This window comes from Corvus moneduloides, chromosome 2, assembly GCF_009650955.1.
Source record: "Corvus moneduloides isolate bCorMon1 chromosome 2, bCorMon1.pri, whole genome shotgun sequence".
In the NCBI taxonomy this organism is placed as follows: domain Eukaryota; kingdom Metazoa; phylum Chordata; class Aves; order Passeriformes; family Corvidae; genus Corvus; species Corvus moneduloides.
In genome coordinates, this window is record NC_045477.1 from 108,646,426 (window position 1) to 108,673,046 (window position 26,621).

The 26,621-nt window shown below is 38.7% G+C and overlaps 2 protein-coding genes across 3 annotated transcripts in view; both read right to left on the bottom strand.

Annotated features, from left to right (window-relative positions):
• Positions 1 to 1,730: 1,730 nt before the first annotated feature.
• Positions 1,731 to 10,421, bottom strand: EIF1AX (eukaryotic translation initiation factor 1A X-linked). The gene is made up of 7 exons (XM_032100787.1): positions 10,312 to 10,421; positions 9,346 to 9,429; positions 7,610 to 7,713; positions 6,197 to 6,247; positions 4,910 to 4,991; positions 4,711 to 4,802; positions 1,731 to 3,085 (listed from the first exon to the last, which is right to left on the bottom strand). Exons 1-7 carry the CDS (start codon positions 10,325 to 10,327, stop codon positions 3,080 to 3,082), a joined length of 435 nt encoding a protein of 144 aa, XP_031956678.1. The 5' UTR covers positions 10,328 to 10,421; the 3' UTR covers positions 1,731 to 3,079.
• A 1,680-nt stretch (positions 10,422 to 12,101) lies between these two features.
• RPS6KA3 (ribosomal protein S6 kinase A3) overlaps positions 12,102 to 26,621 on the bottom strand; it is a 39,418-nt gene continuing 24,898 nt past the window's right edge. For both annotated transcript variants that reach the window (XM_032100789.1, XM_032100788.1), the window contains exons 14-19: positions 23,692 to 23,850; positions 20,094 to 20,255; positions 19,818 to 19,894; positions 18,648 to 18,765; positions 17,797 to 17,937; positions 12,102 to 16,221 (exon numbers count right to left, since the gene is read on the bottom strand). In XM_032100789.1, coding sequence (XP_031956680.1) covers positions 16,099 to 16,221; positions 17,797 to 17,937; positions 18,648 to 18,765; positions 19,818 to 19,894; positions 20,094 to 20,255; positions 23,692 to 23,850 — 780 coding nt within the window. In that variant the 3' untranslated portion in view covers positions 12,102 to 16,098. The remainder of the gene's footprint in view (positions 16,222 to 17,796; positions 17,938 to 18,647; positions 18,766 to 19,817; positions 19,895 to 20,093; positions 20,256 to 23,691; positions 23,851 to 26,621) is intronic.

Genomic DNA, 26,621 nt, shown 5'->3' on the forward strand with positions numbered 1-26,621 from the left:
ACATCACCCAGAGGACAGAGCAACCCCTGTGCCAGCCTAACCTCTGCAGGTTATATCTGTACCCTAATTTAGTGTGTGTGTATAATATGGTACCATATATGACATATATGGCATGTATCACACATCTGTATGGCACTAGCACACACTACCACAGACGTGCATGCTGGCACAGGCAGAGCACAGTCATGACACAACCTATCAGCAGTGACAAATAAATGGCAGAGTTCAGCAGTCATGGGTTACCAGCTCCTCCTCTTGAGAAGGGAACAAGAGGTTGTTTCTCATACGCTTTTTTCCAGTTGCTGTGTCTGGACTGTATCTGCTAAGGATTAGGGTGGAAAAGCATTAGGGCTGTCCAAGCAAATGCACAGCTGCCCCTATTGTAAGCTGTCTGACCTATTGTAAGGTGAACAGACAAAATTTGAAAAAATGGACAAAAATAATTTTTCAAAATGTTAATCACAGAGAAAACCTCGCAGTGGGAAACAGAGAACACAAAGTTTATATTTTAGTTGTGGGAGGTAAATTTTTGAATCCCTGCTTTCAATTTTGCACTCTAGGTAAGAAGCCAGCAGCAGTTCCCACAGTTAAACAAGAATTATTAAAAATTTATCTAGGAAATACTTTTACAGATGGTGTACCTTTCATAGCTTTAGAGTCAGCAACCTTGCAATCCTCTAGCTGGCAGCTGCTGTTCTACCACTGTTCTCTGCATGGAGATGTGGGAAAGACAGCTTCTTGTGCAAGCTGTTTTTCCAGCCCCAAAGAAAAAAGAGGCAAGAGGGATGATATAAAGCTACCTAGATTGGACTGTGAAGGGAGCTTTAGCGGAGGATAGAGAAACAAGGTGACCAAGGGCACTCAAGAAGGCAATACAGCCCAGCTTATGAGTAGAAACCTAACAGTGTTAAGCTGGTGCACTAATAAGAAATTAATAGTTAAATAAGAAATTTCCTTAAAATCTGCAGTTTAGGTTGAGCCATAAAGACTGGGAGCAATAAAGACTGGAAGGAACCTCAGGGCAAACCACAACCGATTCTGACAGGAACAGTTTCATCTTTGACCCACAGCTGAAGTCTGTGTTGTACTAGAGAACTGTAGACTCCCTACAGCAGCAGTGTGTACCTGTGTTTCCCCTTACCACTGACCATGCATTTACATTTCACATACGAAGATCAGTTTTGGCAAGCACAGTTCCCATACTATCTGAATCTTCAGTATACATTCCCTGCAATTTAACCACTAACCTTCCTGCTAATACAACTGAAAGGACAAGACACCTTCTGCACTTAGATCTCAAGAACTTCAAGAGCTTTTAACCATTTTCAGAGCTGCTTATAGCCTTCTGAATACAACGAGGAAACCAATGAGCTTGGGAGTGGTTTATAAGCCTTATTCTGAAACATTACACCATTTATGTTCCTTCACAATTGAACCTCACAGGCATACAAAGACAGTAAATTGATATATTTAAGATCAGTTGAGTATGAATGCTGTACTGGTAGTATCTTTCCCTCAATATTTAGCAAGTTTTTACAACAAATAGTTAAAATCCATGAAATATTTGGCAAAATTACTTAATACTAAGACAACGTTATTCCTAGAGCAGGGTACCTGATCCATGTAAGGAAAAGAGACACTGAAATGAAAGTAAAAAGTAAAATAAAATAAATTTTTACAAAAGCTCTGGATGTTTAAATTTTCCTTAAAAAACAAAGCAAAGAAGCCACTCCATATTTAAAGCCATTTTGTTTTTATCTATTGGGGTAGTCACTTTACATCATACCAAAAAGACTGTATAAGGAATACAAGTGTCAAGAATGAGATCTTTATGGCACAAAAGGAATTTTTCCATTAACCTGCTTTCAGAGTTGTTAAATACATTATTAAGACAAAGACACTAAGGCTACCACAAAATAATATTTGCATGATGACGTTAGTCTTTATTCACTTTCTCAACTGACTCCTCCTGTCTGAAGGTGGAGAAGAATCTTTCCAGTAGTTTGTTTCATTGATTTATTCTGAGTGAAAAGATTCTTTCTACTTTTGACACAAATTTATTTTCTTATTTATATTGTTACTCAAAGTTCACATCAGCTTTTATGTTGCACCTTACAATGTATGGAACTTCAGATTAAAATAAAACTCTAGTCTTAACATAACCTTTTATATAATGTAAAAATATTCTACATGTTTAACATATCAAGAATGTTAAGCATTTACTTTGGGGAAAACCTATTCTATGCATTTTTCAGTACAAACCCAACTGGGAATGTTTTGCATTCGTGTATCCCTGTTCAGTCGGGTGCCACCCAGTGTTCATCGTCTGCAGCTGCAGCTCGGCCACTGCACCAACCGCAGTTTCCAAAAAAAATCGCCAATTTGAGATGCTGCTCACTTTTCATCTTTACTCCTCTCCCACCCCTCCCTCCACTATGGGAAATTTATATCTTTGAAATAATGAGTGTTTTTAGTTATCAAAATCAGTATAAAAATAGCAGCATGCTACTAGATGCGAAAAGCAGATTCATCATGCATTGTGAGTTTAAATGCAGATTTCTGCCTTCCTCTTACATTATCAAAATCTTTTTTAAAGTTAACATCAAGGCAAGGGGTATAAGGACAGACACTGCATAGTATGATTCGATACTACTCTGAACTGGGTTATTTTCCTTTAATCAAAATCCATGATAATTACAGGGTAAACGATTTTTATTTCAAAATACAAGTTTAACTGGAATTGTAGTGATGACAGCAGAATAGGGAAAAATGCAGTCTTTTACAGCCCATGTCACTGTATCTCACATTCAGAGGTAAAAGCTCTAATTGGTGTAGAGACAAAATATTTGTGGCATGTCATTGAACCTTTGTGATAATCCAGCATTATCCATTTCTAAAGAAATATAAATACTTTAAAACAAACATTGAAAATAAATCCTTTTGATGTAACAAACTACACTCTTTACCGAGAATTTTCAGTCTTCTTAAAAGTAAGGGACTTCACCCAAAAAATAATCGAAGTATCAATGTAGAACAATCCTTGGAGGAAAAAAGTCGGAATGTAAACCTCTGTTCCAAATTAGATCTGAAAAGCAAAAACACCACACCATGTAATTCATCCAAGTGTATTTTTTATCATTTTATTATTTTTTTAAGTTACTTTTACAGTTCAACAGGAGACTTCCTGAACTTAGCACAGTCCAGGTTTTGCCTCAGATCATATCCTGTTTTCTTAACATGTGAACAATTACTCCCTGCTTTTGTCCCCACCAGCCCTGTGACAATACTATGGTCATGCAGGTGAGCAATTCTGCAGAACCGCGGCATCTGCAATACAATTATACATCAACAGAACAGGAATAAATTCACCCATGATTCTCAAAAATGAAAATAAAACCAAGTTTGAGAGTCACTTCCCTAAGTAGTGACTTTCTAATCATTCTTCTGATATAAAGGAAAAAAGGAAAGGCTCCACCAAGTTCTTCCTGTTAACAATGACCTTGGAAGCTGCACTTCATTCCAGATATATGATGGTGATCCTCAGAAAGGTTACTCACATTTTTTCTTTATGTCTTTTACTTTTTTAAAGCATAATATTAATATTTCATTGAAGAGCTGACAAAAGCTTAAAAACAATCACAGATGCTCACTTAACCCCACACACAGATCCATTAGTTTGCAAATTTGTCCTACAGCTACTTATCTCTTTGATGTCTTACAATAGCCTCATTATTAAAAGCATGCAGTACTAGTTTTTCTAGCTTCAATGAGCTAAATCTTCAGTAAGCTCAACCACTGACAGGCCCAAGTGCAATTTTCAAAAGTCTGAAGAAAAATTCCTCAACATTTTGATATTTTTAAAATACTTGATCTAATGAATCATATATTGAGAACCTCAAAAAACCCAGAATAATGTAAGCATTTAAAAAGAATTAGTCATATAATCAACTCAGAGAGAGAGGACTAAAGAGATGAAGAATTAAAACATAATAGTATACTTAGAACAGTCTATCCAATTAAGTTAACTCACTGGCTCAGTGAGTTACTACTTATCCTCTCAGCCAGCTGACCCTGCACATCTCTCAGCTGTAAATTAAAGTGCATCAACTTAGAAAACATTGCACAGCAGATTCTACTTCTGCAATTTATTATAAAATCTGAGTTGTAACAATTCTACTACTACAATTTCAGAGTGTGCACAACCAATTACTACAGTTTAGTGGTAAGCCACACAAGTGACTGTGACACTCAAGATTATGGTAAACTTTAAAAAACTACTAAGATGCAGCTTCTTGTAGTTTCCATGTAAACAGAGACTTAAAGCCTTTGTTTTTTAAAAAACAAATTCCTCAATTATTTCTGCAGTTCTGATTAGACAGTGAGGCTGTTAACCCTACAGAGGAATTGGGGGGGGGGTGTCAAGTGACTGATTTTCTTTTTTTTTGAGCACCTTCAGACTGCTCTCCATGTGTGTTTCAGCAGCATGACACCAAGTGTACCATGTGCTTAGAGGTCAGCTCGGGAATGACTGTACGACAGGAGAGAGGACAGAAAGCTGGCGCATGCATGCACCACACCACTTCCTGAGGCAGTCCCTGAGGAGAAAGCTATCCTGAACACCCACGTGTTCCTTGCTGCAGAACTAACAACAGCTCAGTGCCAAAGAGGACAGCTTCAAGCATATGATAAAAATACACATTTACTACTTACATCATCAATATCTTCATCGTCATCTCCAATATCATCAAACTGGATTTCATCGTCATCTCCAGGACCAAATGTGTCTGTTTCATTGATTTTAGCTATGAAGGAATTTAGAGAAGTTAAGGAGTGCACTCACACTGTGCCAAGACAGACTGAGTATTCTTGTCCAGTATGAACTTCCAATTTGAAGTGAAAAGATTCTTACCATGTTCTGGAAGCTCCCCATATGCTTTCAGGCTTCTGGCTTCATCTGCATTGTATTTTAGAATAACATCAGCCTTGTTATCCTAAATAATTTATTAGAATGTGTTAGTCATCTCTGACTAATGCCTTTAGTCTGACTAATAGAAAAATAAAACTATTAACCTCTGCAGACTGTACTATTTACAACTGTATTATTTACAGAGGATTAACACCTACAGTATTTATAGAAGAACTTCTTGTTCTTCCATCCCCTCCAGTTCCTTTAAATGTGAAGTAAACACATTGGAATATTTTCATTTTTTCTGGGTGATAATTTAATTATCTCCAATTACAAGTAATTGACAGATTCATAGAATGGTTTGGATTGGAAGGGACCTTAAAGATCATCAACTTCCAACCCCCCTGCCATGGGCAGGGACACCTTCCACTAGACCGGGGTGCTCAATGCCCCATCCAACCTGGTGTCGAACACTGTGAGGGATGGGGCATCCACAACTTCCCTGGGAAACAAGACAAAGACAATTTGAGACAAATGAGAAATGCAGAGAACTCAACAACTTGACAAGTTCAGTTTCATGCCTTTGAAATTAACCTTTCTTCAGACCATACACATAGTGAGGTGTTTGGTGGTCAGTCAGGAAGTGTCAAAACCAAAAAATTCCTAGTTTTAAGTACTTTAATATATACAGCAAATGACAATATCTTAAATGTTTTACAACCCTAATGCACATTTCAGAAGCAGTATCTGTCTTCAACAACTGATGACACAACACTAACATTCATGAAAGGCATTCACCTAATGAAAACGTGACAACTGTTTCCCATTACCGTTTATATTACACAAAGTTATGCTACTCCATTTTTAGAAATTTAAGTACAAACTAATTACTGATTAAGGTACAAGCCGAAACATCAAGGATCCAAAATTCTATTACCAAAAATTCTAATTATCACAATAAAATGTTTGGTACTTGACTCAATCTCTCTTTATACCACAGGATCCAAGCACCAAACAGCTACATCTGGAAAAAAAGGTCAAGCTTGATGACAATAAGCACCTTCACTCACAAAGTCTCAGGATGCAATTTAGAAGAACAAGTTGAACCAGAATTTGTCTACTCATTACAATCTTCCTGTAATACAAGGAAACTAAAAATCATGATTTAGCATAACTAAATACAAATGAAAAGTTAGACAGGAATGTCCTCACAATACCTGCTGCAATTTAACAGTAAATAAAGCTACTTGTAAGATCTCTTTATAATGGCATATTACACTGAATTTTTACCTGGTAGTCTCTTAAGCCAATCAATATAATATCAGATGTATTTATCCAGACCTGAAGGAGAAAACATATGTTACAGAAATTCAATTTCTGTTGTATAACACCAAGAACCAAACAGCACATTTAATTTAGATTTATGGAAAGACATGAAACATTTCACTACAGCCACCACCTTCATTTTCTAACCAGTAAGCTGGAAATATCCAATTTGATATTTTAACAGCAAATCCAAGGTCATAAATACTCAAGAGTTACATTATTTTTACATGTTATGGAGCTATTACAGGATAAATCAAACTTCTTTGAAGAGCTTCTAGCCAACAGGGCAGTTATTAAGCCTTAACTTCTGAGAAAACAGAAATAATGCATCAAGGCACCACTCGTGAACTCTGTGAACTGAGCTCCTCAAGAGCAAAAATTAAAGAAAAACCTGATGAAGGGGATGATGGACAAGAACAGTGAAGAGCACAAGAAAATGAACAGAGTTGTTTCTAGAAACTGTTAACCAGAAATCTGCAAAACAGAATATGCTTTTAAATGCACAGAGTGGTTCTATCCCACATCTGCTTGGTTTTTTTGGAGACTGAACTCATTTCAGCTGGAATTTCCTTTCTTTTAGACATGAGTAATAGATAAGTGGTGCTTTTTGTAGCAAGAAATTAATTCTGCAGCACTTAGTGTTTATTTAAGCACATTCTCCACTACCTTCAACAGTTTCTTGCAGGCAGCTATAGCACTGGTTACACTGATCCCACAACACGTGCATTCACTGTTCTCCAAAAAATGGAACAATCCAGAACGAAGACAGTGAATGTCTGTTTTCATTGGCAACAGACTGTCTGAGGGACCTCCTCCTTACCATACACCAGCAGAGGACAGGAAGATGTAACACCTGACAAGGCCCAGAGGGGATACCATCTGAAGATAGCAAAGTTAAGAATGCAGACACATACACCTGACATCCCTGAAGGTACAAATTTTTGCAGATTAGCTTTCAACAGAAATATTTTGGGAACTGATGAAGTGGACAACAAAAGGATGGCATTGGAGGTGTATTTTCTAAATAGTCACCAAGTTCCCCATCTGCAATTAGGAAGATTTTTATTATTTTATATACGTATAATTTTCTAGAATTTGAAAAGCTAGTATTCTGTAAGCAGCCAAAAAACCTCCCCCTGAAATATACACATTGAAAGGCAGCCCTCCAACTGTGAGCTTCACCCAAAAGCCAAAGACTGCCTATTCTTGTACCAGCAATGGAAACAGAAGGACAGACTAGTTTACGATGAAAAAAAGAACTTAAGATACTAAGTGCAGTAGAAATATTCATTTTTGTAACAAGCTACATATGTAAATTTTTACAATTACATATCATGCATAATGTCACTGTTTCCTATTGCAATGCTTCAGAATTACCTTTTTTCTTAGCTTCCCTCTAATATGACATAACCTCTTCACACCATCAAAACATAATGCCTCCAGTCTTCCATTGCCTAACATCTTGATCACCTGGGCATATTCTGAAAGAGATGGTAACATACAAAAACACAGAATCATTTAGGTTGGAAAAGATCTTTAGGATCAACAAGTCCAACCGTTAACCCAGCATGGTTAAGTCCACCACTAAGCCATGTCCCAAAGTGCCACAGAGTAAAACTTTTGAACAAATCCAGCTTCAAGACACAACCAATTAACTTTTCCACTGTAACCCAAATTTGCTGTAACATTTTATCAAAAGTGAACTGCTGAGAGGAGCTTCGAGCACCCACACAGGCTGCTCAATGTATCACAGTTTTGTATCACTGTTGACGTTAACATTTTCAAATACTGCTCCCTCTTGGCTGCATCCACCCTTTTGTTCCCTCTGAAATGCTTGCTACAGAAAATCTCAGAGCTATTAAGTCACACTCAGAGTCTGAAAGTTTATGACAGCATCACAGCACTTGTCCTAAAGGAGAGCATCTCAATGTCACTGAGGGAGGAGAAAGCTGCATGCCCTGTTTAGCCACCCACCGAGACTCTGAATCCCTCCTGCAGAGGTTCTGTGGAAATCACCCCACTGTCCTTGAAAGCACATAACCTGGTGTTACAGACACTGTCTGAAAGGCAACTAGCAGACTTCAGCTGAAGTCTATGAAGCCCCTCTCCAACACCTGCCCTCAATATATTCACTCTTCATCTTCTCCCTCACCAAGCTGCAGAAATCACATACTGGAGAACTTCACGTAAGTTAGATACTCCAATGAACATGAGACTGTTCATAACTGAGAATAATGTTTCATTAAGTAGATTTTGCTTGGGACATGTAAAGGATCTGAAGGATCTGAAGTTTCAGGTGTGCATAAAAATAAACCCCCTTTTCTGCTTACAACCAACACAGAATACCAGAAATTAGTTCAGTGGCACTTCTACAGGAATTTAAATCAGTACCTCTCCCATATTTCTAACAAACCAACTGATTAATTGGTTACTAGGAAAGCACTCGCATTATGTGAGCAACCACCAGAGTGTGACACACAAGACAGGGCGAGCTGAAAGGGAGGTGGGCTCAGTGTCACCAAGGGCAGGGCAGATGGGAATCCCAGTCATCATCCCCTGGCTGAACTCTCTTGTGCCTTACTTCACCTGACAACATCCCACCTACTGCTCCTGTTTTATAACTGTTAAAGACTTCCAGCCCAGGAGCCAACTGAACCAAACTATCACAGGACAGAACAGTGAGATGAGCTGCTCTGCCATGTCAGTGACTTTGGGGAGTTCAGTGAAGGATCCAAGAAAGTTAGAGTCAGTGTAAAACAGAACAGTGTAAAACAGATGCACAGACTGTGCATCCCAGGGAGAATTACTGGCAAGACTGAACCACAGCCGCTAAGCCAGCTGCTCACAGACCCTCACACGAAGCTATCAAGGGGTTTCTAGGGAATGTTTAAGTGTTGGTTTACACAGAACATTGCAGTAACATCAAGGAGAGAAAAACTTCATTCTTAAGTGGTGAAGCTATTGAAAATTTCCCTTTTCCTACTGTCTTTCTCTTACACTCAGTATGTCATTTGGCATTCAAATACAACCCCAATAAGAATACCTCTCTCTATTGTCACTTACAGTATGCGACTGAAAACAATGACATTGCCAGACTACAGTTAAAAACTCACCTTGCCCATCTTCTTTGAACACCAGTTCTCTTTTCTCTGATTCATTCTCATTCTTACCTCGTCGCCTGTTTTTACCTCCTTTGCCTAAATTCAAAGTGAGAATAGTAAAAAGCACGTGTTACTGTCTCTAGACACAGTGAGTGAAAAAATCAGACTTATGGAGATTTTTATGCTTGTACTCTATTACGGCTATTTTAAGTATCCCACCCAAATCTAGATTTTTGGCTTACTTTTAAGTCTAAATTTTTAGCCGAGTAGTATCAAAGTATTAAACATTTGAGTCTCCACTGTTTAAGATGTCCTGGTTGCTCTGGAGTGACAGCAGCCTTCAAAAAGGATTTTCACAAGATGGCCATTTTCAGTTTCTGTGATCCCTGTTACCAAATATCTCATAAATAATGGTGGGATAGCCTGATGCACATAATCATCAAGAGCAGATGAATAACTTCAGTTACTGTGGTGCCGAAATCCCTGAAATACTCAAGGGGAAGCTTACGCTCCAAATGAAGCTGCCCTTTTTAAAATGCACACACGTGGCAACAGGATAAGATGCTCTTTACGAAGAGCATAAGAGCAGCTCATACCTGCCCCGCTGTTAAAATCTGCTGCTCCCTTACCCTCACGGTTTTTGCGTCTCTTTTCCCGGGTGAGAAAGAAGGGAAGCAGCAGCAGCAGCACTGCCCAGCGAGGGCACGGAGGGGCCCGGCCGCCTCCTCGGCAGGGCCGCTCCTGACAAGCGAGCCCCGGGCAGGGCTTCCCGTTCCCGACCGGGCCCCAGCGGCCTCCGACCCGCGCCCGGCAGGGGGAACCGGCCCGGGGACCCGCCGGGGTGGCGGGAGGGCCCCTCCGCCCGTGGGCTCCGGGCTCCGGCGGCACCCACGTGAGGGGCCCCCGGGCCTGCCCTGCGCGACCGTGCCCGGGCCCGGCCTCGCCGCCGCGGGCCCAGCGAAGGGAAAGGCGCCTCACCTTTATTCTTCGGCATGGCGCCGAACGCTCCGCCGCGGAGAGGCTGCGGGAGGGGCTCCGGGCGGGGGCTCCGGGCGGGGGCGGCGGTTCGGGCTCGGCGGCGGCTCCGGGCGGGACCAGCGGCGGGGCCGGGGCTGCGCGGGCTCGTGCGCTGCGCTCCGGCCGCTACGCCGAGCCGGCCACAGCGCCCCCCCGCGGCCCGGCGGACTCCGGCACCGCCCAGCCGCCTGCCCGGGCCCGGCGGCCCAGCCCCGGCCTCGGGAACGGCCCCGCCCGGGCACTGCGAGGGGCTTTGTGTGGAGTTCAGGGAAAAGGAGGAGGAGGACGAGCGGGCAGCGCGCACCCAGCCAGCCCCGGCCTCGGGAACGGCCCCGCCCGGGCACTGCGAGGGGCTTTGTGTGGAGTTCAGGGAAAAGGAGGAGGAGGACGAGCGGGCAGCGCGCACCCAGCCAGCCCCGGCCTCGGGAACGGCCCCGCCCGGGCACTGCGAGGGGCTTTGTGTGGAGTTCAGGGAAAAGGAGGAGGAGGACGAGCGGGCAGCGCGCACCCAGCCAGCCCCGGGACACCGCACAGCGCTCCGGGGGAGCGGTGTGAGTGGTAACTCCTTCCAGCACCTACAGGGAACTTACAGGAAAGATGGGGCAAGACTGTTTACAGGAGCACTGAGTGACAAGACAAGGGGGAATAGGTTCTGATTGGAAGTAGGTTTAAGTAAGACCTTACGAAGAAATTCTTTACTGGAAAGTGAGGCACTGGCGTAGGTTGCCCAGAGAGGTCGTGGAAGCCCCAGCCCCAGAGATGTTCGAGGCAAGGCTGGATGAGGCTCCGAGCAATCTGGTCGAGTGGGAGGTGTCGCTGCCCACGGCAGGGGGATCGGAACTAGATGATTTTCAAGCTCAATTCCAACCCAAACTATTCTACGATTCTGTAAGTTAGAGGGTATGAAGCAGGAGCTGTGGTATATCGGTCCCCCTTTCTGCCTTTGCAGAGTTTCTGGAGGCTTACAAATTATCCAGTTTACTTGTAAATAAATTTTAAAATGTTTTTAGACGGACAGGATAAAGCCTTGTGTGAACAGAGGGCCACAGCAATGCACACCTCTGATCCCAGGTGTGAATTTCACTGAGGAAATCACACGACCCTTGCCCCATGCCCATTACCAAACGTCTCCGTGTCCTCTGATGCCTTTCTTTTGGTACACTTAGCAAGACCTCTGCTTACATTCCTCACACATCCTCCATCACAATTAATGCAATTTTTTGTAGACTATGCAACCTTTGAAAATCTTCCATTTTTTCCAGGTTGCAAGGTTAAAAAGAATCACAGCTGTAAGCTTCCAAGTTGTATGAGCTGCTAAAACATGGACCTGTTGTTTATGGAGTGCTTCTGAATATAATATTGTTTCAAATGTTTACAAAGTGCATTAATTATCCAACATGCCCATATTTTCAGTGTCCAGAGCAATGCAGGCATTGCAAGTGTTATTTAGCAGCCTTCCATTCAGTGGTAGAGTCAACTAGAATCCACATAGGGTATTAAAATACAATATCCTTGCACTGCGGTCTTGTTGTATCTTATATCAGCTCTATAAGCACCGGCTGAATGTGTTTTTCCTTTGTCTTCATGTTTACCTTCCTCAACATGCTGCAAGGTCGGGACACTGTAACTGACACTTGCTTTTTACAAACCCTTTTTGGTTGGCAAAGTGCTGTGAAGGTAGTTCAGAGTTAGTGATGAACAAGTAATGACTTTTGTAACTGGTCAGAACAAATGATTACACAAAACAGCCCTTTAAGATGTTTTAAAGTTTATTCATAGTAGAAATTTCAATTTCTTTTGAAGACTACAAAACCTGCCATTAGACAGGAAAACAAGCAATGATAACTTTCCAAAACTGTTCATAGTTACATCTGGAACAGTTTTAATTACACATTAATAGCATGATTGGAACATCTCTTAGATCAGACTCTGAATAAAACAATCATTTAAAGTATTCAGTACAATTAATTATTTTTTTTAAACTAGCATTTCAGTTCTATGACAGCAGTGCCAAGCATCTAACAGATGCTATTGTAATGGTCTAGAACAAGGTACAATACCACTGATTTCCTGGAACAGTACCCTAGACTCACTTACATGCCATGCTGAGAAAACTAGTATAAAGTATGATTGTATAGAATCGTAGAAAAATATTTTATCTGTGATTTTGTCATTTTTTAAAAATTGTTTAAGTAGACTTCCCCCCCCAACTAGGTTGCAAAATAATTACATCCCTCAAAAGTACACCTTCCCTTTGATTATCAAGAGTATCAAGATAAAGCTAATCATTTACATCATTTTCATAAGTGAAAATTCATCTATTAACCATTGCTGCTTACTAAGGGCCAGCACACTTTGAATCCTTTCCTTCCAATACTAGAAAAGCACAGCTTTAGTTGGTACACCACATTTACAAAAGCAAAATACACACACAAAAAAATCCCAGACATGTAAATCTATTTTCTTATGGCCTTGTCTCTTTAGAAAAAAAGTTTTAAATATTTTCTTGAAAAACTCCTTTTAAGTCTCATTCAATGTTATAGTGATTATGAACACAGAACTTTGCCCTTACTGGATATAGATGGCATTTAATGGGTATTGCAACTACACTCTTCCCTCTGTTCCCTCATGCTCTCAAGCACAGTAAATGGTAATTTCACACTAAAAATATTAAAAAGAAACCATGGCCAACATATAGAAAATTCACCTGTATCTGCATTCTCCTTTTTTTATCCTCTATGACTCTCTGAGTCACTTGCTATGCTGTGCAGACCAAGCAGCAGTCCAGCAATGAATGTACACAGTGCGTCATATACTCACATTCTAACAGAAAGGTGCTGAGACTCAAAGAAGCATTACGTGGATTTCTCTATAGGTTAAAACAACTGCAGATATAAAAACATAAAAAAAGTGAAAGTGAACATGGATCCAAACCAAGAGGTAAGGTACATAAATTGCACCTAGTCTGTAAAATACACCTCCCTGCATAGGCAGGCCCTTTACACCTTGGTTTAGAAAGTAACTTTAAAATATAGTTGATCTAGACTTCAACACATTCATCTTAGGGTGTGCTAAACTGCCCAGTTTTGCTACAATTTAAAATGTTCATCCTCTGCTGATATTTATACATGACTTAACAGAAATATCTGTAAAGTCTAGACTAAATTAACAGCTCACTTGAGAATGTAGATACATAAAATGTAGGAGTTAACTTTGCTTCACTATTTGGCTAATGATCAGTGAGCTTGAGGACCACAAAATACGGCTACAATAAAACTACTGAAAATACTTTAATATTATTTTAATGTGGATATTGCCAATAGTGAGGCAGCCTAACACTTCCTCTTTTTGGCCTGTTCTTTGCCAGGTACCTATATACACACACTGAACAGAGTAGGAACTCCTTCTTGAAGTGAAATGTTATTACTGATACACTGGCAAGTACTGCCATCCTTTTATTTCAACAGTATTTAAATAATTTTGTTGACTAGATATGACAATCCTCTAATTAACACCTTAAAACCCACCAGAATGTACAGTTTCTGGATTTTGAGAAGCCTGACTTAAGATTGCTCACAGAGCTGAAAAATACATTTTTTTGAGAGGTAAGGTTTTACTAAATTCCTCTGGAACTGCTGACACTGTCCAAAAAAAAAAAAAATTAAGATGGCCTTTTTCTGCCTCAACTTAAAGATGTTTCTTGAAGGAAGGGTAGATGCATCTGCACAGCTAAAGGGAACTTCAATGCTAGAGCACCAAGTAAGGGAAAAATACAAATTGCTTGGGAAGAGCTGTGTTTCAAATTTCTGAGAGCTATGCTAATTTAAGAATCCTTATTTATAAAACCAATTTCTTCACAATTATATAATGGATTAAATATTTAGCAGATTTTTAAGGGCAATAAAAGTGGGAACCTTTGCAAGTCTAGCAAAGGAAGCTTCCCCTAGGAACTCAGAAATTCTGGCAGAAGAAACACTCCCATTCAGAGCAAATCTGTGGTGTCATAAAGATGATTCTTCCTTTCAACAAACCACTGATGATTTCAGGGAAATAAACAATTACCATAAAAGAAATTTAATACCACTAAAACAAGAAAATACCTTCTTATGCAAGACACAAAATTGCATCCTTTAGTTTTAAAATTGTATTGTTCACCAACAGCCATTCACCCAGATCCATATTTTATTGAAGCTGGAATTCCCACCAGTCATTTTCACATATGGAAGGACTGTACATAGCCTATAATTTTGGTGGCATGGAACACTCACTGTATTCAAACACGTTCCAGTGCCCCTTCTCATTTGAAGAATTTCATCTTTTCAACACCAGCCATCAAGATGGACCTTTAATTACTTTAGACACCAAGAGGCCAAGAGTATTAAAAGTTTATATCAGTATTTAAAGTGAGTCTTCCACCCTCATTATGAACTTGCTTCCATCTGCGGAAAAATGAGAATGTTCCCTCTGAATGGCTTCATCTTACCGGACTGGGACAACACTATTTTCATGGTAAATTAGAAAGACCCTTTTCTAACCCAACAGTTCTTTATGACTTGCCTCTCATTTTGCTTTTGAGGTCAATTAAAATGATCAAAAATAACTGACAGAACATTAGATCCATCAGCTTTGCAACTGCAATGAATGCAGTTAAAACCTACTTTTTACAGGCTTCTGCTTACTAGCGACCAATATGTTTTGCTTTATCTTCAAATGTTGCCTTTCTTCTATAATGCCAACATTCATTCACTGAACAAATCCTTTGCAGCTTAAACAAAAGTCATAGAATACAGATAAAATATTAACAATGGATTATAAGAGTAAACCATATAGAAATGTCCTCTATCAGAAAGTATTTAGCAATAATTCCTGAGTCCAGAGATTAGATGGAAGAGACTAAAACGGAGGGGAGGGGTAACAAAGACAGTGAGATATGGAACAAGTTATCTTTTCTCTGGGTTATTATTACCTATAGTATATATAGTATGGTGAGAGATTCACTGTTTAAATTTCATAGCATAACATTTCATAACATGTGGCATCAAAAACACAGAAATGTAGAAAAGACATAGGCAAGGAAAACTACTTATCCATAGTATTACATTCAATAGCTGTTTAACAGTCAGGCTTCTTTTAGAGCTATCCAACAATACTGATTAATCCAGGTGAACTGTTTAATCAGACTTAATTGTCATAATGATTAATAATATCTAAGTAAAACAAGGCATGTATACATTAAAGAAAACAGCACGGAAATGTACTGCTTGTGAACTGTTTACAAAAACATACAAAACGTTGGATGGCACAAAGTATATAGTGCTAATATAAACAGATTGTTTAAGCTAAGTGCTTAACATAAACTGTCCATCTTGACCTGTAACAAAGAACATTTTAGGGGACAAAAAAAATATTCCTTATAAAAATAATGCTATGTGGTGCAGAGTGCTTTATTCAGTGTACTTTTGACAGAGGTGGCATTTATAACTCTTCTGGTTTATTCAGTCGTGAACATGATCATTTTCATTGTTTCCACTTGTCACTCCATTTGCAGCTCCAGTAAGATCAGTAACTTGCCATCAACAGTTTAAAGCAAGAGTAGATGAAAGCAGTAGCAGCAGCAGGAGCAGCAGCATTATAGGTACCAGCTGGGACAGAGTATGCTTGCAGGTATCTGTCAGATATGTGCTACCTGTCGCCATGATTTGTGCTATCATCTTATGCCATGGTACCAAGTGTCTGGTTGAGGTCATTTCACAGGGCTGTTGAGGTAATTTTTTTTATACCTCTCCTCTGAGCAAGAGTAGAACGGCCAACTGGCTCCAAAACTGGTGACTGATTACGATTCAAAGCAGAGTAAGTTGCTGCCATTGCACCCTGTGGGGCAGAGGAGAAAAGAACAGTAAGTATGTTGTGGCTGATGCACACACTATAGCAGTGCTAAGTGCCAGAGACTCTGAACAGGTTTTAGCTTTCATTCTATTTTCATCTACTAAACAGAAACATACTACTGCATTACTCAAGTCCTAGCAGTGTTAGGAACAAGTGTTTTTTAGGGTAATAAATAGTTTTACATTGCTTAAAGAGTCAAACCCAGAAGGTATAAGCTAGGTTGCCAAATTAAGTTCTCTTGCTATGTTGTGTGATAGAGTTGGGAAAAGAAATCCCATTGGTAGACTGTCTCTGCTTATCACTTATATAACCATTTCAGTTTCCAACAAAATATTTAAAAATCACCCACATTATTCAGCACATGAAATTTATTTTTAAAAGATTTAGAAAGTTGTCATCAGAACTCCCCCACTTTCCACTTGTGTTTCTGGATGCTAGAAATTTCTAATAGCTGGCTCAGAGAGTGTGTTAATTATATTCTTCAGATCCCTTTTATGTTGAACAAGAGATTCTTGAAAGCAGGACTGAAAACAAGGTTGAATACAGAGAAGTAGAATTCAATTATTTTTGATTTTCCTCTGCTTGTTCAAAGTGAAAAAGTTTCAGGGTTAAAACCAGATCTTGTTTCAGACAGAGTGCAGAAGTATGATACCCTAGGAATCAACACTGCCCTTTTGACTTCTCTTCTGCTTTTACTGTGATCACAAAGTACTCTGTTTTCCTTCAGTTACTGACAAGTACCCTCCTCTAGAACTAAAGTTAGCAAATGATTTTACAGCTCCCCTATAGTCACCTCACATTTTTCACTATGAGAAGAATAATTTATGTTGGTTTCTAAAAGCAGTTAAGCCTTCCAGTTAAGTCAGTCCAACAGATTTCGAACACAAGAAAACTGAAGTCTTTTCCAAATGTATTAGATTTATTCCCTGTAAGTGGTTTCTCATCAAATCCTATTACATATTAAAAGTTCATTTTATGGCTTAGTGCAACATCCAGTCATAACTTTTACACAGTATTTAGAGGAGACACATGCTACCCCCTAACTTTAAAAACAAAACCCCCTTTTGTTTACTGTGGTAATCAGTTAACCCACTGCCTTTGTGACGCCACCTTCCCCCTCCTGCTCTCCCCTGCCCCTGGCCTTGGCCACTCCCTCGGTTTCTCCCTATTGGTTCCTGTACCCCAACTCCACCCAGGTACCGCCCCGGAGCCCCTGACACCCCCCACCCCCCCCCCCGCCTCGACACCCTCCTTCCGCGCTCGGACCATGAGGTCTCTCTGCCTCTGGGGATCGTGGGGACAAGATGTGATTAAAGTCCTCTCAAGCCCTCATGGGAGACCCTTCTCGCCTGCTTCGCCATCACTGGTTGTAACGCTGATAGCTGGCCGGAGCAAGATCCGGGATCGTCCGAAATGGACTACGGGATGCGACCGGGTCGCACTGCCCTAAGCAGCCGCGCTGAGCTCTCAGGACGCTACAGCCTGCTAAACTAAATCTAGCGATTACAACAGTTTACATTCATTCTGGCTAAACAGCAAGCTGAACAAATAGCTATTTACCTTCACTAAATGGGGAGCATCCTGCCTGTTCAGCTGGTACTGAGGCAACTGGTCACAGTGAACTATCCAGGGGTGACTGAGAACTTGGGCTGCAGTCAGTCTTTGATGAGGGTCAACATGAAGCATTTTTGAAACAAGGTCCTGTCAACAAAGGGTCAATGGAAATAACAGTAGAACTTCAACTTTAAAACAGATTAGTAGTTCAAAACCATAAAAGAAGATTCTAAAGGTTTAAAACAAAAGCCACCCAGCAATGCTAACAGTGTATCTTTTAATTATGTGACTTAATAGACACTTGGTAACACAAAAGGAAATTAATCGAGGAAAATTTTAGCATTTTAAGCATCCATATATAAGGGGCATGAAGGATATTGCACACTGAGGTTCAGAGACTATTTGTTGTCAAAAATAGGCTTCTCAAAAATGTTGTATAAAAGTTTATTTTGTACAAATGCAGTAAAAAAAGTGTAATACGTCATTGGTTTTCATTATCATGATTTAGACTATCTGTATGATTTTTTTGAACGTCATGCTTACACATCAAGTTTTATCAAAGCACTTCTCACCATGGATAATTGTGTGTATGAATACTGATAAAACACTATATTTCTAAGGACAGCTGTTAACTACTACAGTGTAAGGCACACCTGTTTTTTTCTCCTATGTGCCTGCTGAAACATGAAAGGATCAAAAACAGGAAACAAAATCCTAGGCACATAAGGGATTAGATCAGTATTTCAATGTAACAATGGGTGGAACTTACCCAATCATATATGATATATAAATTATAATCAACATGTTGTGTTGCAATCCATTCCTGATCCCCCAAGGGACAAAGCAAATATACTTGCCTTAGCTGTGTCTGAAACACTGTTCCAATAACCACCGCTGAGAGAGAACTTTCCACTTCCTATTCGGGCCAAAATCTCCTCTGGGGTGTCATCAGGACCATTTGCAAAAGGAGTGTAGCTATTTAACAAAACAAATGTTAGTAACTTCCATAACCTGGGCCTCAGTAAGTATTATAAATCTGATTGTAAGATTCAGCAAGTTCAACATGATTATAGGCAACAGACAGTCAAACAGTTGTAAAAAGAATTTATTTTGAACACGTGAAAATACACGGCACTGACTACAGATCTGTTCTTATTGCATGTATTCCCTCTGTATCTGGTCTGAAAAGCAGATTTTTCCTACAGCAGTTCAAATACTGGTGGTTCCTGAATTATAGAAAGTATTCCTTAATCTTTCATATTCTAGTGAAGTACTAAACCAATCCAATCTGTTGTAAATCTGAATGTCTGAGAAAGAATAGATGTTGGTTTAACACCAGAGGAAGAAAGGTGCACCGGCTTTCCTTGCTTCACTACACATACTTTTGCTGCTATTAGAATGTCCCCAATCAAAAAAGAGATATACTTAAAAACAAATGTATTTGTCACTTATTTAAAATACAAAAATCTCTTTGATGATGTTAACTCTTAACCAAAGTGGCAATCTGAATAACCCAGCACAAAAAGATAGTTGCTATGGCATCTACTAAATAGATTATCTTTTGAACTTCTGGTACTATAGTTGAATTTCTTATTCATCATCTTTTATACAAATAATTTCTGTTGCATATACAAATGCTTTTCTACTGCATTTATTATATTCTAACCAGATCACTTCAAACATTCAGTGGCTGAATTTTGCACACAAACATGCTTTAATGCATGCAAATATATTTGTAACATTTTCTTCAACATACATGGCTTAATCTTTTAATTTTCACATGAAACAAATCACCTTTAAGCAGAAATTAAGCACATAAAATAGAGGAGACATTAGAAGCAAAGAATTTTTCACATCGGTCCCTGCAAACTTGGATTCTACTAGAGGCAAAGCATATTCTCAACCCCAAAGCTGAAATTAATTACTGCTTTGATAGAAACATCTGCAACGGTGGGCCTACATTTATTACTGTTTTTGTTTGTATTGGTTTGCTATTCTACAGCAAAGCAAACTATAAACACCCTTACCCAGTGAGCATGGTATAAAGTAGAACACCAAGGCTCCATATGTCACATGCAGCATCATAACCTTGCCTCTTTAAAACCTGAGGGAGACAAATATTCTTTCTGAAAAAAATGCTTAGAAATGCATTCATTATGCTATAAAAATAGTAAAATTTCAGATTTTTACTGTTTACAAAGTGATTCTACTTGTTACACAAGAATGAAAAAAAAAAAAAAATCTATCTAGCAAAAACATCCCAGTAAAATAAATGAAGGCATATAAACTATCCTGGATTTTACCTCTGGTGCAACAAAATTTGCTGTGTAACATGGAGTCATCAGAAGACCATTTTCTGCTCGCAGTTGTTTTGCAAAGCCAAAGTCACAAATTCGAATTGATTCTGGATTACCAGATTCATCAACATAAAGAATATTGCTAGGCTTCAGGTCTCGGTGAACTACCTAAAAAAATAAAACAAACCACTAAATACAATAAGCTAAGCACATGAAAAGCTTTTTATTATAATTAGCAATTCTGCTACTTAATTTTAAGTCTCCCAACAGCACGCTCAGTTTCCAGAGTTCCAGGTTCTACCATCATCTGATGCTCAGTGGTGTCTGGAGCACTACAATTCTAACTTGCAAACTCTAAAACCCCCTCCAAATGTCTCATGCCACCCTAATTTATTTGTAGAGACAGTTCCAGATGCCTTTTCTCATGGTTGAATCATGTCTTTCCTTTTTAACATGCACAACTACCAGGCTCTTTAAATCAGAACTTTTGGCTGCTAATATCTTTTGGAGTCAGCGGCTGCTGTAGCTGCTGATGTACCACCTTGCTATGTAAACACAGACTAGTTACTGCTGGAGTAACTCTGTGTTCCATTCTCTTCATTCAGACAGTCTGAATTAATCTCAGAAAAACATTTAAAGCCTGATTAAGAAGGAATTTTAATAATAAAAAACTCCTGACAAAGTATCAGAGAGGTATTCTCCAAATATCAAAAAAAGCCTGTACTGGTTCCCAAGTGGCTGCTTCTGCAGGGGCTTGAGATGTAAAATGCTTTGAAAAATTGGAGAAGCTGCCAAAGTTCCAGCAGAATAAATCTGATCTTATTTGAAGCTATGTAATAACAAGCCTTAACAAAACCTGGAATGCACAAGGACAGTCTCTGAAATCAGACCTGCTGTATTTTCTTCACAAGAGAAGTTAGTCTACAGCCTCCAGAGGCTTTGCTCTCTGTAAAGAAGAGAGTATATACCCCTATAAAACAGCAGAGACATGAGGGCCTTTATCTTGTTGTCCTATGTGCTTTATTAGTATTAAACACAGCTTCTCATGGTTAAATTTAAACAGAAGAGATTGTGAAATATTTCAAAAAAGTAATCACATTGGAACAAAGAGATATCCCCAGACTTCTGCAAGTAAGCAGTGTCCAGAAAGCAGAAGCTCAACACACTCATCCAAACCTAGCAGGGTTTCAGGAAAGCAATGTGAGACCAAGCAGTAAGAGTGCAGAGGGTCATGCACATTGCAAAGCCATTTAACACATTAAGTCTATTTAGTACAGACTTTTTCAGCATGCAAATCCTTTGCAATTCTCAGATTTAAAAAACCAAGTATTAAAATTATGGAAATAAGCACCTTGTAAGCTGAAATACACAAATGATATTAAAGAATTTGACTTGGAACAGTAGGTGTTAAGGGGAACATCTTGGCTTTAGATGTCAGCATATGAGAGAACCAGTTCCTGATTGCCCTTGTTTTTAACCTTTTCCCCTAGTAAAGAGTGAAACAACCTTTACTGCTCCAAGAGGCAAATAAAAAACGTCAGTTTTATTCTTACATGAGTTTTGGGGGTTTTTTTGAAAGAGATTCTAAAAGGGGTAGAAAGGAAGAAGTGAGCAATGGAAGCAGCACAGAGCTGGGCATTTGGCAGTGTCTAGAACCAGTCTGCTTGAGCTGTATGCTTTTTTTGGAAGAAGGGGAAGCAATTCTCAAGTAGGAAGAGGAGTAAGTCTAACAGTCTAGTTCACATTAAAACACTATTTCCCAAGCAATCAAAACGTTTATGTCAAGGAATAAATGAAACGCCTTCCTACGTTAAGCTGTTTTCCCAAAGGTAAATTTTGAAAACATTTAAAAACAATGTTTAAAAAAAATTGCCAGATTGTTTAGGTTATATTGGTGTTTGGTATAGAAATAACATTTTATTTTAGAGCAACAGAAGAGAGAGCAAAATAACATGCAGGAAATTTCAGTTCTTCATTTCTTTGCATTGTGCTTTTGACTAGCAGTCTCAATTATCTACCAGCATTCACAAGTCTGCTGCTCCAAGATGACATGACACTTTTTGTTTATCTGTTTTATGATGTCTCTTGTGCCAATCCTTAATCACTGTATGTTGGCCCTAATACTTTTAGAACTCTTTGGGTGAGCACTGGAAGCACTGTGTACTCTGAAGAGGAGGATTTCATTCCTTGCTTAGCTAGTTTTTCAGTTCAAAAGTATCTTGTGAATGTCCACAAGGAAACTCTTCCTGGGAAGGGCTGTGGAGACTGCACACAGATTCAGACTGTCAAACCTGATACTACCTAATATCATATTCAAATGAGCTCCTCCTGTGTCCAAAGGAGTTACAACAGGAAAATCCACTGAAGACACGAGGGACTCCTCCAGAAAAGAATTAGACGACTGAAGTGCTCACTATTTACATATATGGCCGGATTTCCTGTGGAGGTGTACTTAATAGAAGACTTGAAAATTTCCAAAAGCAAACATTCCAAAGTGCATGTGGTCTAATACAAGTCCAAATGCCAATATATACAGGTATCTACAGTAAAGAAACAAAAACCCCTAAAATCCCTTACTTGATGCATGCAAGGAGACTGGGCCTCTTTTGGCCACATGTGGCAAGAATGTACCAAGTTATGATTTGTTATTCTAGTATCTGTATTTCCATACAGAAGGTGTCAAGATTTGTTCATAATTCCCACGGGTGCTGCTGGCCAAGGACTATAGTCTGTGCACACAGGCTCAAATAAAAATACACACATGAGCAAGTGACTGAAGTGATGAATCACGGAATGAGATTCCAGATAACTTTGATCATAAGTTTTCTGAAATAACAGCTTCCAGACATGACAGTGTGTATTAAATTGCTATTTGTTACTTAAAATAATTTGAGTACTATATGTTTCAAAGTGTCTTTTCTTGGGTAACAACATAATGTTTTAGCAGCTTGACTTTTTCCTTGCACCCTTATTTTCTGCTTTTTTTCCTATCCCCTTTTTCTTGTTTACCTAAAGAGGCAACATAACTTACCTTTTTGCCATGCAATTACCACACCACTCTTCTCTATATTTGAACTACTTCCTATGTCTACAAATTAATTTCCCAAAGCGTTAATTTTCTGTCTCCTACAAGTTACTGACACTATGGCACAGGAGTTACAAGTCATAAACCATGTTCTTCAAAACCAAGTTGTCAAAGGAATTACAAATATGACAAATGGAAAATAAATTTGCAGGGTCTATCACAGGATGAGATTGGAATTACATTAGGCCCTGTGGCTTTGCAATGACACTGGCCCCAGCACTTCTTCCTGGACTTTCTTCCCCTCATATCCTCTGTGTTAGTAATTATCTGCACATTCCACAGAACTGCTGACAGATTGCATGAAGAACAACAGAAACAGTTGCATCATCTCAGTTATCTGAATGCATACAGAGCTGATAAGGAAAGTTTTGATTTCAACCCAAACTCCTGCTGCAATGTAACTGTTTACCAAAACCTACTTAATTACCACACAGAAGAATGTATCAAGATATAAGTTTATGCTTCTGAAAGAGAAGAATATCAATAGCTATAAGCATTTTGTCTGAGATGAAAACTTACCCCTTGTGTGTGAAGATATTCTACTGTTTTTGTTATTGTGAACAGAACAGCACTAGCTTCTCGTTCTGAGAAAAATTTTTGCCTAAGAATTTTATCCAGCAGTTCTCCTCCTTTCATAAGTTCTGTTACTACATACACGTATTTTCCATCATCATACACCTGCAAAAAGTACATAAACATTTAAACTTCAAAATATTTATTCTCTGCTGTCTTCCTGTGAAATGCACAGAGATAGTGCAGGTGTGTCCACAAGCTGTTTTCTTCAATTGTTTTCCCCACATTTCACAACCCACACACTATCCAAATATTGTTCATCTTCAGAAACGAACAAAAAACCTTTACAAAAAGACAGTACAGTACCAATATAGCATAGAAATACCGGCATGTGTTTAAAGATAAAAAAGGATAAATAACAAGTAGTTTCCCCCCACATAGTTTCACTAAAACTAAGTAAACTAGATATGTGAGAAATTTAGTAAAAAATGGAAATGAGTCTGATGAAGGCAAAACCAGAGCTAATTCAAGCAGCAATTATTGCACCAAATTACAAATATGAACAGAGATCATTCCAACTGTCAGACAAAAATAAAAGGAAAAAATAAAATCTAAGTTTACCTCAAAATAGCCTCTGTGAACAGTGAAGTGAATGCATACAAAGTTGCTATGATAAAAACCTACAACTTATACATTACTCTGCACATAAAGCCTATACCAAAGTCTAAATGTCTTAAAATATGCATATTTTATCCCTTACTTCTACTTATGGAAAATGGCTTAATTTTTGCATGGCTTTTGTTGTCCAGGGAAGCATTTGAGAATTTTTTACATTCTCACCAGGGGGCGCAATAAACTGAGTGATGCCAAACCACGTTTTAAGGTACACAAGTTCAGCATTTCATTTCAGTTGCACTTTCACAGAATCATAGAACAGTTTGGATTGGAAGACCCCTTAAAGATCATCTAGTTCCAGCTCCCCTCCATAGGCAGGGACATGTTTCACTAGACCAGGTTGCTCAAAGCTCTGTCCAACCTGGCCTGGGAATTCCAACTTAACCCAGAAACAATTCCTGCTTTAGTGAAACCTTTTACAGACTGTCCCTTTTATCATTTCAACCTACTTTTATGGTGATGTTACAATTTTTTTTTTCAGTAAAATGTGTGAAATAAAAAATAACTTGTGTTTAAGTAGAGACAATTATCCAAGTTGTAGTAAAATAAATTTAGGAATATATATCAGCTAAGTAACAGAAAATAATAAAAAAAATTTTCATCCCAATTCCCTTGTCTTAAGCTACCTGGCAAAAACATGCTAATAAAGTTCTAAGCATCAAAATTTTTGTTCTCCTAATGATACTAAATAAAAACAGAAGAATGTTAAATAATTCTGTGGGCTTTACAAACTTATGATATTAAGGACATGAAGACATGACAGGTTTTTCTGTCTTCTCATTTAACAGGAATTTTTCCCCCATGAAATATAATGACTGATCATCTGAATGTGTTTTTATTAAGACTTTAAATATTACACAGTTCAAAAGCAGAATTATCTAATTCTAGATACTAAACTGGATTTTTTTTGGATAGGCATGCTTCCTCTAATCCTGGTATAACATGAGGAGATCAGCTATTATTTTCTTTGACACGACAGAGAAAACATCTCAGGAATGCAGAATTCAAGGAAAATTTGCATTTGGTTACCATTTTATCTGCTGGTCCTGTCTGCCTGCCCAAAAAAATCCCACAGATAACTCACCCTGAACAAATCATTCGCCTCGCACCAATTTCTCTAATGGTATTATCAACTTAAGTTGTTTTTGAATAAATACTGATGAAGACTTCTTCACAGTTAGGTGCACAGTATCATGCTAAGATCACAAACGTGACACTACTTGTTAAAATTAACTCTGGGCACAAGCCACAGGTCAGTCAGCATGTCTCCTCTACCAGGTAAAGTAGAAGAAACTATACTGAGAAACAGATGTAGGCACATGAACAAAATATAAAACAATGGAAAAAGAAATCAAAGCTTTTGCCAAGGGAAATAAGATTTTACAGACATATTATGAAGTTTTTTGAAATCATAAATAAGCACTTGGACAGGGAGACTGGATATCTTGTATTCAGGTTTCTAAAATGTTTCTGAAAAGATTATTCAGGCAATGCTTTAAATAACTCAAACCAGAACAAAGGTTCTGTTACAAAACAGTAACTATTACATAAAAAGGGTAAAATACTTATAATGGTCTGGCACAGGAAGTTTCTAGGTAATGTTTTGTTGGAAGCTGTGTGCTTCCTCCCTTCTTATACTGTTTCCTAGGCATCCACTAAGGGCCTCTGTCAGAGGCAGGATATTGGATAAGAAGGACATCTGATTTAGCACAATATAGCTCCTTTTGTTTATATACTGTGTAACTGAAAAAGACCACTGATAACAATCAGAAGGAAAACCCCCAGAGGACTGTACACTGCAGAAAGAATTTGGTCTCTTGAATATCCATTGTTTCAATCCAAACACCTTCAGAATTAAATTACAAAAAAAGGCTGAACGAGAATGAAAACTTCATCTTAAGCAAAATTCAAATATTACTGCATTTCTTCTTGAAATAGAAGAAAAGAAAGAAATTATTTCTCACAGAATAATAATTTCCAAAGCAGGCACTTAAGTGCTGAAATGTTCTATTTTGGCACTTCAGATTAGAAACATTTAAGCTTTGATGTGGAACTGAATGAAAAATTGAGCAAATCAATGATGAGTTTTATTTTTATAATAGTACACGGTGCTCTAGAGTTTGAGACCTGAAGGCAAAATACTCCTTCTCTTCTCTGAAAGCTATCGTGTGGGATATGCAAGGAATCTGCCCCATGGGTCTGTATTAGGACAAGGAAAACTTAATGTTACATTCTTACAGACTTATACAAGATTCTATTAC

Bases quoted from the DNA above. Each gene is read 5' to 3' on its own strand.
- EIF1AX (XM_032100787.1), bottom strand. The intron at 4,992-6,196 runs GTAAAAATTCAG...TAAATTATTTAG, and splicing joins TTGGCTTAAGAGACTACCAG to GATAACAAGGCTGATGTTAT. The intron at 4,803-4,909 runs GTAAGAATCTTT...ATTCCTTCATAG, and splicing joins TGGGGAGCTTCCAGAACATG to CTAAAATCAATGAAACAGAC.